At 39.8% G+C, this 12049-nt stretch overlaps 1 protein-coding gene across 2 annotated transcripts in view; it reads left to right on the top strand.

Moving 5' to 3' along the window:
- IGSF3 (immunoglobulin superfamily member 3) overlaps positions 1 to 12049 on the top strand; it is a 125571-nt gene that overhangs the window by 75979 nt on the left and 37543 nt on the right. The window contains exons 5-7 of one of the 2 annotated variants that reach the window (XM_051992923.1): positions 3506 to 3895; positions 5345 to 5404; positions 8670 to 9071. In XM_051992923.1, coding sequence (XP_051848883.1) covers positions 3506 to 3895; positions 5345 to 5404; positions 8670 to 9071 — 852 coding nt within the window. The remainder of the gene's footprint in view (positions 1 to 3505; positions 3896 to 5344; positions 5405 to 8669; positions 9072 to 12049) is intronic. The other variant, XM_051992924.1, reaches the window with a different exon arrangement.

The following is a 12049-nucleotide window of genomic DNA, read 5'->3' on the forward strand; positions in this document are numbered from 1 at the left end:
GCTCTGATGGCATTTACTGTATTTCAGGCAAAATGGTGGATTTTAGGTATAAAGGTGGATAAAAACAAAGATAGCTCTCTCGTTCTCAACAAGTTCACATTGTACTAGAGGGAGGCAGTGGATTAAAAAAATATCAAATTTATATGAAATTATAATCGGCTGTGTGACAGTAACTCCCCCAATACTTCCCAGTACTTGGGAAGAACAGAACAAGAGCCTTGTAGAAGAGGGGATGCTTGAATTGAGCCTTAAAGGAAGTGGGGATCTCATGAGCGGAGGGTGGGGCAAGAAGGACAGTCTCCATGTGAGAGTCTCCGTGTTAGGAAATGGAATATCAGGTTTGGGGAACAACAATTAGGTCTTTTTATCTGGAATGTCAGCTGTGTAAAAGAAGATAATGTTCAGTTGGTCAGGAAAGGCAGGCCAAAGGGGAAAGGGCTTTGAAGTGGGAGGTCTTTCCTCAGGCTTCTTACTTGGAAATACTAGTCTTTCCTCCTTATTCTTAGTAACTTTAGGATCAGTTATGAACTCTGAGTGCATTTGAATTAGGCTGCCTGAGTTTAATCGTCTTTATTTTAATCATACCTACTTGGAGTTCGGATTTTCCAAATCTGACATGCAAATTCATCCAAGCTCCATCTCTTTGAAAGACAATCCCAGATTAACTGAAAGAAAGATGATTGTGGCTTCAGTGTGTCACCTCCTGTCTATTTAACAGCACTGATAGCTGGCTTAAATTAGTACCCTTCCCAAATCGTACTTAGTGCTACAGGAATAATTCGGAGAGAAGTTGATTAGGAGATGCTTGAAAAGTAAGCCAGTGAGTGCTAAAGCAACTCTGGGGCTATGGTTCTTTTCTCTATAGCAAAAACAATCCCATCCCCAATTCTGCTTCCTGCATGGCTGCCCGTATTATATAGTAACTACATGACAGCGAAGAGGCAATTGGACACAGCAGAAATAACTGTGGCCCTCGTTCATCCTGCCTCTATGCTTACTAAGTCTCTAAGTCTGTTTTTCCATCTGTAAAAAGAAAAGATGGGTATAAACCAGTTTGAGTTCCCAGATAGGTGGTGTGTAATGGAAAGAGCCCCTGGCCTCTGATATTTACTAGCTATGAGACCATCAAGTACGTGCCTCAGTTTCTTCATCTATTAAAATGAGCTGAATAAGGGAATGGCAAATCATTCTAGGATCTTTGCTAAGAAAATCCAAATGGGATCGTGGAGAATTGGACATGACTGTAAACAATTGAACAGCTAATTCTAAATCTGTGATGCTAAGAAAGTCTTATTTTGACAGCTTCACCTATTCCCAACAGAATCAGACCCTAACTTTTTCCTTCTTCCTTTTTTTTTTAAATGTATGTAAGTTGATCCCCATCTTATTTTTAAATTTAGTAAATGTCAGGAATGGGATTTGAAATGCTATATCCTTCCTGACTCTTATCAAACTTAGCCCTTCTCCACTGAGTTTCATGACTGAATGATTCCTTAGGGGAAAAGAATACTTCTAACCTCCACCCTTTCCTTCTTGGATAAAATAAAAACTTTTAAGAATATTTGGGAACCCTCCTAAAGAGGTTGTCCTAAAAGATGGGTCTAACTGGCAGACTATTAGTGAGAAATTAACTTTAATTTCTCCCATGCTATTCTATTGAGTTTGCTTGTTCTATCTTATTTGATAATATCTGCCTCCACTGTATCATCCTCAGTCTCTCACTCTTACTTTACTTGCTCAATATATTGCCAAATCTTGACACATCTGCCATTACACTATCTCTTTTATACATCTTTTCCTAGCTCCTCCCACAAAACCATCACCCTATTTTAGCTCCTCCTCACTCCTTGACTAGAGTATTACAATTACTTTCTAATTAGTTTCCCTATTTCAAACCCCTCCTCAATAGCCACTCAGCTGCCAGAAGCATTTTCTTAAAGTGCAGATCTGACAGCATCTTGCACTACTCCGTAAATTCCAGTGGCTCCCTCTTACCTCCAGGCTTAAATGTCTCCTTTGCATTTAAAGCTCTTTAGAACCGGACCTCTTCCTACTTCTCTAGTTGTCTTATACTTGGCTTTTTTCTGGCCTGTTTGCTGATACTCAGACACAATGCTCCATCTCCTCCCTCCTGCTTTTGAATTGCTGACCCCAGGACCTGAAATGGTTTTTCTTTCTCATTGCCATCCCTTAGAATCACTTTCTTCAGGGCTTCACTCAAATGCCACTTTTTCAGGAGGCCTCTCCTAGGCTCCCAGGCTATGTAGAGCCTTCCCCTCTAAATTCACTCTATTTTTCTACTCTTGATGGAACTTGTGCATGTGTGTACATACATATTTACATACATGAATATATACATAGATAATACATACACAAACATGCCTATTTATTCACCTGTTTTCTTCCCCCATTAAAATGTAAATTCTTTGAGAGCAGAGATTATTTTTTGCCTTTCATTGCGTCTCCAGAACTTGGCATAGTCCCTGATACATAATTGTTGCTGCTGTTCAGTCATTTTCAGTTGGGTCCAACTCTTTATAACCCCATTTGGCTTTTTCTTGGCATAGTAAAGTGGTTTGTTATTTCCTTCTTTAGCTCATTTAATAGATGGGGGGACAGAGGCAGTTAGGATTAAGTGACTTGCCCAGAGTCATACAGCTTAGTGTCTGAGAGTGGATTTGAACTCAGAAGGAAGAGTTTTTCCTGACTCCAGTTCCAGAGCTTTACTCATTGAGCTATCTAGCTGCCTAGTATAGAGTAAGCAATAAATGTTTTTTGACTGATTAGTATGAACAAAAATATGGCAAAGTCTCATTCTGTTCATCTTTAAATATTTATGAGCTAATGAAAGTAAGGTAGATAGGTTTTCTGAAATTTCTTTTTTTCCTTCTGGAATTTATTTTTCTCTTGGATATGGGTCATAAGTAGTCCTGAGAGAGCAGCTGTTTCAGAATACTGTTGGTAAATTCTAGGACTGATCTGGATCTTGGATGTATAGTCTCAAGTCTTGGTTACTGTCAGTCTAACATATGAGAGAAAAGAGGAGGAATAGAGATAGAGAAAGGACATAAAAGGAAAAGGAAAAAAAAGGAAGGTGGAAGAATGGGGGCAGGAGGAGAGGTAGAGACAAAAAGAGAAAAAAAGGGAGAGAATTTATTAACCACTTAATATATGTGAAAGTTTTGGGGATGCTGAGGAAATGCATTCAAATGTGAAGTCATTTTTTTGCCTTCAAGGAAATATATTATTGGAATGATTGAATTCAGGATCTTGGGTCAGTCTTGAAATTTCTCTGACATCAGGGCATCAAGACTCCAGTAATTTGCGTCCTATTTCTTATGGACACAGTTGTGTTGCCATTATCTTGGAATACTAGGTCAACTCTGTGCAGTGGTTATTGATATACTTTGACTAGTTGAGAACCTGTATTCATCTGAAGTAGGTTGAAAGATATATGTATTTTGGCATCTCTTCTTTCCCTTATTCTGTTCCATTACTTTCTCAGACAAAGAATTCAGCGTTCGATTAGAGACAGACAAACGGCTGTACACAGTGGGTGAGCCAGTAGAGTTCCGCTGCATCCTCGAGGCTCAGAACGTTCCCGACCGCTACTTTGCTGTCTCTTGGGCTTTCAACAGCTCCCTGATTGCCAGCCTGGGGCCCAATGCTGTGCCTGTGCTGAACAGTGAATTTGCTCAGCGGGAAAGCCAGGGTCAGCTCAAGGTGTCCAAAGAGAGTGACAGCGTCTTTGTGCTCAAGATCTACCACCTCCGCCAGGAGGATAGCGGTAAATACAACTGCAGGGTGACAGAGCGAGAGAAAACGGTCACTGGCGAGTTCATCGACAAGGAAAGCAAACGCCCCAAGAACATACCCATCACTGTCCTTCCTCTCAGTAAGTAAAGAATTGTGCTTCTCCCTTCCCCCTCCCTGCTCTTTCCCATTGTTTTCTGGTTTGCCAAATGGTATCTTCGCTTAAGGGAGACTGGAGGGTGACAGATGGGAGTGGGTGGCACTCAGCCTTGGTAACTACTCTACTGGGGAAAAACAAAATACTTAACCTCTCTTTCTTCTGCAGCTCCTCTCTTTTTGCACTCTCTGTACTTCTTTAAGTAGTTAGGTAGTCAGAGAAGAAGGGACTTGAGACATAACAAGGAGTTGTGTATGGACAGATTCAGACTGCAGCTTCTCTAACAGGATCACAGAATTAGAGCTGGAAAAAACCATATATGTTATAAAATGATTCATTTTACACATGGAGAAACTGAGGCATAGGAATCTTAAATGACTCACCCAACATCATACAGCTAAGTGTTTGAGGGTCTCCCGAATCCAAAAATATAGTGCCTACCTACTACACAATATTGCCTCTCGTGGACAACTACAACATTCCCAAGCTGTGGAGAGGACCTAAGATCCAAGACAATTAATTTGTCGACCCTTGGGCAACTAAACCCCAGAAAAGTGGGTCACCCATGAGTATTTTTGTGGAAAGATTCAGTATCTTAGCTCAAAATAACATTTAGAAGTAACTAGCCAAGACTTGAGGTCAGGATTTCATAGAACTTACAAGTTGGCATTTGCCCAAGTCTTCCTGTATTAAAATTCGAGTATAAAAAGCAAAAAATGAAACAGATCCCTTTGTTCTGGAGTTAGAAAATCATAGAACTTTGCTTTCCATTTCCTTTCAGGATAGGCCATTTAGTTGAGGCGCTCCTCCCCCCCCCCCCCCCCCCAATCTCCAGGCAAGCTGTCTGACTTAAAGTGCTTATGATTTTTATCTACTTCCCATTAGTTCTTTGTTTCATGGAAATTAAGCATTTCAGTGTTCTTTTTTAAAAAAAATTGCTGATCTTTCCTAAACTAACCCTAACCTAGCTTCATTAGTCTTTTCTTAGATTCTCTTTATATCTTAACTACTTTATTTTCCCTACTAATTCTTTAATATTCCCCTCAAGATATGGAGACTAGAACCAGGCATGGGGTAAAGATATAGGGGTTTTCTGGTCCTCTTGTTCTTATATAACCAGGATAATGTTCTCTCTTGTTCTCATTTAAAAAGCATCCAATTTCCTTGAATTCTTTTTTTTCCTCTTTGGATTCTCATTTCTACAAGTTCCTACTTCTTCCCCTTTTCCTGTCTTGCTAATTCTCTGTCATTCTATGCTGGTTTTATCCAAGGACTTGATCTGACTTTTCATCCACAAACTAATTACTTGTTGTCTGATAAAGATCAAATGGACAGCCACCATACTCAGTATCTTCTTTCACCCTAAGAAATTTTCCCCTAATCCCCTTTAAGAACGTGTTTGATGATCTGTGGCCTGCTATATTGCTTTTCCAGCAGATATCTGGGTAGTTAAAGTCCCCCAGCACCATGAGATGCTGCCCCAAGGCCACTTGGGTAAGTCTACCAGAGAACAAAAATGACCACAACAATTATGGTATTATGATTTTGCCTTGAATTCTAATGGTGCTTTTCTTTGCAAGAGCACAGAACTGCTTTTCTCTCCTCTTTCCCTCTCCCAGTTTTCTGCTTTGAAAAAAAGATCTTTGTAGAATAGGTTAGGGGAACGTGTACCATTTTGTATGAATGGAGAAACCAAAGCACAGAAAAGTGAGGTATTAACCAAAATTGTTCACTTAATAATACTGAATCTGTGAGCTTTCAACACCCAATTTAGGGCTTTTCCCAATAATTTCTGCTGCATCGTCAGCTCTTGCCTTGAAGATCTTGTTAACTCGATGATATTATTCCTAATTTTGTCCCCTTTTAACTTCATCTAGATAGTATTTAATTGCAGGTTTCATCATTTCCAAACCCTGGAAGCATGAATGGGTAATTTTGATGGACAAGGCAAGATCTAATCCCCAACTGACATTGCCCTAGTTTCCCAATCCACTTTATTTTGTCTGATACAATATTGCAATTCTTGTTCTTGTTGTATACCTACTGTGTATATAGTACATATATGTATACATATATGTACATATATGCGTTTTTATTTCCACATAAATACTTTTACAAGTACATTCATACCTATATTTATATGAGTGCCATAAGAATGAATCACATATAAATATATGGGATTGCAATGGGTTTTCAGGATAGCTGTTGACCTGGAAATCTTTTTTTTTTTAAATCTAAGTTGAATTTCCTGACTTGACTTTGGCTTTTTGTCCATGGTTTTGGTGAATCAACAGTGGATGTGAATCTGAAGCCCGGGGAGAGTACCATAATATCTAAGAGTTCTTTTGATCTACAAAGTTTAACTTTCCCTTACATTTGTGTGTCCTATACTTCATCCCTGATATTATTCTGAAAAGTCCCAAATAGGCCAATCATACTTATGGGAGCAAGAGCTGATGAATTGAGTTCCTGAAGATTGCAACTAAAGGGCATTGTGGAATAGTGGAAAGAATGCTGGATTTGGTGTCAAAGGACCTGGGCTTGAATCCTTGCTGGGCTACCTTGCTTAACCACAAGGGATCTCAGTTTCCTCACCTGTAAAATGAAGAATTGGATGAGAAAATTTGTAATGTCTAAGTTCTAGCTTCAAATCTATGATTCCTACTTTTTTTCGGACCTTGTAGTGACAGATAAGATGAAAAATATAGAAGCTGCATGGGTCTATTATAGCTGGGCTTCCTAATTTGGAATTTGATTAAACTGATTGGGTTGAAAAATCTTTTTCATCTGATGTTTCATTAAAATTCTTCTGTAAGCTGGAGAGAATTACAGTTTGCCCTAACAAATGAACTTTATATTCTAAACAATTATGGTCTTTTTATTCATATTTTTGCAGTCCTGTGGATTAGAAAGCTTTTTGTATGTACCTGAGTGTTTTAGGAAAAGTAGCAACAACCACAACAGAACAAAGCTCTAAGGAACATAGGAGCAAAGAGTCCCTGGAAATACAATGACACGCTTTTATTAAGTGCTTATTTAAGTGTTCAATGCACTGTCCTAGGCACTAGAGACTTAATATTTTTCCTTTAGTACTTCAAACCCTGTAAGCTCCTAGAAGGACAGAGACTTTTTCATTGTGATGCTCCTTGCCCTAATATAATTTGTATTTAATAATTATTTTTTGAATTGAATTGGATGGATGGCATTCCCACCCAAAGCTCTTCTTCCAGTGGTAACAAAGGATGTTTAAGAAAAATAGACAATAAATATAGTTGGAGATGGATGGATCGGGTGAATGGGTGGTGAACCAGCTCAGTCAATGAACTTTAATTATTTAATAATTAAGTCCAAAAAGTGTTTGCAAATCCTGTTTAAAGAATGTCTGGACTGTTGATTGTTTTCAGAACAGATTGTTTTCTGTACAGCTGCCCTCCTCTGCTACGGTAGGTTTTTGAGAAATAACTGTATGTTAAGAAAACTCTCCAGGGGTTTTCACACCTTTTTTCTTCTTTCTAACTATACCTAGAATGAGCAGAAAAAGGCAAGGTATTGATGTACAGCTTGTCTTTTGTTTGACTGATTCACAGCACTTAGAAGGAGGAATCAGAGGGGCTGGATAGAATAAAAAGAATGTCAGTTTCTCAAAAGCAATTTGGAATAGGAGTTTCAATTTTTTAAAATACTAAGAACTAAGGAAAAAACCTTTTCTTTTCAGTTGTATGGGTAAGCAGAGGATGGACCCTAAAATTAAGGCTGGGCTGTTCTCACGGGGTGTCACATAGTCTTGAAAACTAACATCTCTGCATAAGGGGATTCATGTAGGTAGATGGTTGGTCTGTATGACCTCACAGGTCATTCCCAACTCTAGTTAAGTGATTTTAAGGCAAAGAACAAATACTGAATCTAATGGCATTCATTATTGGAGATTGGAAATAAGCAAGATGCAAATGACAAGGTATTTTGGTTTGTTGTTACTACTACTACTACTACTACTACTGCTGCTGCTACTACTACTACTACTTCTACTGCTACTAGCTACTATTTATGTAGTGCTTGAAGGTTTGCAAAGTCCTTTACACTTGTGAGTGACAGATCGTTGGAGACTGGAGATCTAACACACCTGTCTCCATTACTGCTCTGGGTAATCATGGAGCCTCTAGTCCATGGGGAGAGTGAGTCAACCTTTCCAATCCAAGAAGCTACTCTCTGACTTTGATGCTGAGTAGTTGAAAGGCTCTCTAGCCTTTTCTTTTTTGTGTGTTCTCAACCCTGATTTTTAGCTATAGATTCCACACATATTTTGAAAACTGATCGCATATAATGCAAACATTCCAGCTGACTTCCTTGTTTTTATTGAAACATATTGCAATGCTGCCAGAGTCACCAATGTAAAGGCAATTGGAAAGGCAACAAATACAAGTAAAGGGCTTTGTAAACATTTATAATTGCCACATTGTAATCACTCCCATTTCACAGATGAGGAAACTGAAGAGAGGATGAATGACTTGCCCAGCTTCACACAGTTACTAAGTGTCTAATGTGGCATTTGAATTCGGATCTTCCTGACTCCAAGTCCAGTGGTCTAATCCGCAATACCCCCAGCTACCTAAGAGTTAAAATTAACAACAAAGTTGTTAGGGGTATTCCCTGTTCTTGTTCTCCCTCCTTGAAGCTAGCACTGTCTTTTGCTGTCACGGGGAAGGGAGGGGGCCAGTGGATATATAATATCACTTCCCTGTCACTCTCTCCTTCTCCTCAGAGAGCAGCATCTCGGTAGAAGTAACCAGCAATGCCAGCACCATCCTGGAGGGAGAGAATCTTCACTTTTCTTGTAGCGTACGAACAGTGGACAGAACCCAGGGACGCTTCTCGGTCATCTGGCAGCTGTTGGACAGACGGAATCGGCGAAGTAACATCATGTGGCTGGACAGAGATGGCACAGTACAGCCTGGTTCTTCCTATTGGGAGCGTAGCAGCTTTGGAGGCATCCAGATGGAACAGGTGCAGCCCAACTCGTTCACTTTGGGCATCTTCAACAGCAGAAAGGAAGATGAAGGCCAGTATGAATGCCACGTGACCGAGTGGGTACGGGCAGTGGATGGCGAATGGCAGATCGTTGGGGAGCGGAGAGCTAGCACACCTGTCTCCATTACTGCTCTGGGTAAGCATGGAGTCCCTAGTTCATGGGGAGAGTGGTTCAAGCTGGTACTTCTAGTCTGAGAAGCGACTCTCTGACTTTGGCATTGAGTAGTTGACCGAGACTCTGTTCCAGTCTTTTCTTCTCTGTGTGTTCTCATCCCTGATTTTTAGCCCACATTTTCCAGCTGGCTTCCTTATTTCTGTTGGAATGCATCGCAATTCTGCTACCTATAAAAATCCATTTCCTTGTTAGTATAAAATAAATACCTTGAGATTTGTGAATGCCCAAGAATATTAGATTTAGTTTTCGTGTGGTAGTTAAGAAGGCAGTTCTGTAACATTTATCTGTCCAATACAATCAGCATATTGGATTTTATAAGACTGGCCTGTTCTGCCAGTAAAGTAAATAGGCCTGCCAGTTCTTGGACTGATGGATGCCTTAAGCAGAGCTGTGCTCCGCTTCCTGAGTTAAGACCGCACCCACTCCTAGAGGTTGCCCTGGGTAAGCCCTTTGATAGAATTTTCCATAGGTCAGGCAGTATCTTTGCTTCCTTTCTCCCAAGATAAGCATGAAATTGACTTTCTGGGCATTTAATCCAAAAGCTTGACCTGTTTTCTGGCATAATCACACAGCCCAGATTTCTGCCACGGAAACTTCTAGTGATTAAGATGCTTGATCAGCTCAAATGCCGAAAATGGGCTGTAGGCAGAGGCAGGGCTGGGAAAGATAATGTAATGACTGGCCCATATGTCTGATGATGGCAGGTTTCTTCCCGCCCTGTGTAGTGAAGAAGCTATAGGAAGTGGAATAACTTTGTCAGGACTGGTCATTGGATTGCTTATTACCCGACTGTCTGCCTAGGATTCGTCAAGGAGGGTTTATTACCCAAATGTTTGCCCAGGATTGGTTGAGGAGGGTCCATAGCCACTGAGTTTCCAAAATCCTTCTGAGCATGGATCTGTGGGACTTGATTCTTTATCCTCATTAACTCTCACCCCAGTCATCCCTTCCCCCCTCCCCACCTCTCCAGTGTAAGCATCTGTAAGGAAATTATCTCCCCTTCTTAGGAAAAGGTGGGGATTGGGGGTGGCAACCAGTGATTGAAAGTCTTACCTTCTCATTTAAAGACAAATATTTTTATATCTATAAACCAGTAGGTCATTTATGTATGGGTACCTTCTTCCCCTGTAGGAACACGAAGGTAGTCTAGAGGATCAAAGAGATAATGGATGAGGAAAGTGCTTTGAAAAGTAAAAAGCCCTAATAAATGTAAGATGGCATGATCTAATTAGGTCAACTCAATTTCAATGAACGCTGTGTTCTCTAATCCTACTGAGTGCCTGTGAGAAGTACCACAGGCTGCTAGAGATGCGAGAGAACTTTTCGTAGCATATTATTACATTTTTCACACACCAAAGCCCTACTTTCAGCCTGTGATGTCGTTGGAGTGCCAGGTTTTGTTTTTTTTTTCCTAAGGATATGGAGATTCAAGATGGAGAATTACAATTTTTGACCTTCAGTTGTCTAATGGGCATCTTCAGCAAATGCCTATACAAATAATCCCAGGCTCTCATGCTATTGCTTCATTAACAAATCAAGGTCACTGCCACCTATGATTTTCAGTCTACTAACCTGAAAATAATAATCATGAAAGAATCTTAATTTTAAAAATTGAATTTTCAAGAAGGTGCCAACCTGCTTTGGCAAAAGGGGCTCCTTTTCTCTCTGCAGGGTCTAGGTGGGCACAACTGACTCAGTCTTTATCCAGGAGCCTCCAGTAATTTTTTTTTTTTTTTAGTTAATGAATCTTTGCATTCATTAGTGTAGGTGTGTGCACACTTGAGTGGGCCAACCTCAGAAGTGTTGTATTATACCTTTTAAAGGAACCTAATGTGTTCCGCATCCCATCACAGGGCAGTACTTCTCTTTGTCCAGAGTGAAGATGTAAAAGTGGCCTTTGTTATTTTTTTTCTCCTCTCAGAGCTCCACGCATTTTCCAGCTGGCTTCCGTGTTTCTGTTGGAACACATTGCAATGCTGCTACCTATAAAATCCATTTCCTTGTTAGTATAAAATAAATACCTTGAGATTTGTGAATGCCCAAGAATATTAGATTTAGATTTCGTTTTCGTGTGGTAGTTAAGAAGGCAGTTCTGTGACATTTATCTGTCCAATACAATCAGCTCTGTCTCTTACTCTGTTCCTGCCTGATTTTTTAATGTACTCATATATTTTGCTTATAATAGAGATAGTGTAGAAATTAGATGGCATAGTAGATAGAGCATTGGCTCTGGAGTCAGGAGGACCAGAGTTCAAATTTGGCTGTGTCACCCTGGGCATCTCACTTAAGCCTGATTGCATCCACAAAAAATAATAAGTGGTAGTGTGATATGGCTACATGTTTGAGGTCAGGAAAGTCTGAGTTTGCCCATGTCACATATTGACTTTGTGATAGTCTAAACATTTATGAAGCACCTACAATCTATTAGGAACTGTGAGGGGAGAGAAAAAGAGAGAGGGAGAAAAAGAGAGGGAGAAAAGGAGGAGGAGAGGGAAATACAATTATGTATAAACAAGATAAAGACAGGATAAATTCAGAATAGTCTCAGAAGGAACATATGGCAGCTAGGTAGTGCAAGAGATTGTGTGCTGGACCTCAAGTCAAACTTGAGTTCAGAATCCTTCTTGCCATGGGGTATAAAGATGAATTCTTCCCAGAGTTGTTATGATTAAATGAGATAATATTTATAAAATACTTAGCAGAGTAACTAGTGCTTAACAAATGCATGTTCCTTTCTTTTTCCCAAAACTTAACACTATAGTCCTTGAATGACAGACATATCGTCTGTCACCAGGTCCCTTTCTATTGTCAGGAATTATAATATTTTATTCTCTATTTAAGAACCACAGATCATCTCCATGAGTTGCTAGAATCTTAGTGAAGTACTATATATTGCTTTTTTACCCCAAAGTTCCCAGTACTTATGGAATTACAGGACT

The sequence above is a fragment of the Antechinus flavipes genome, chromosome 4 (genome assembly GCF_016432865.1).
Source record: "Antechinus flavipes isolate AdamAnt ecotype Samford, QLD, Australia chromosome 4, AdamAnt_v2, whole genome shotgun sequence".
Lineage (NCBI taxonomy): Eukaryota > Metazoa > Chordata > Mammalia > Dasyuromorphia > Dasyuridae > Antechinus > Antechinus flavipes.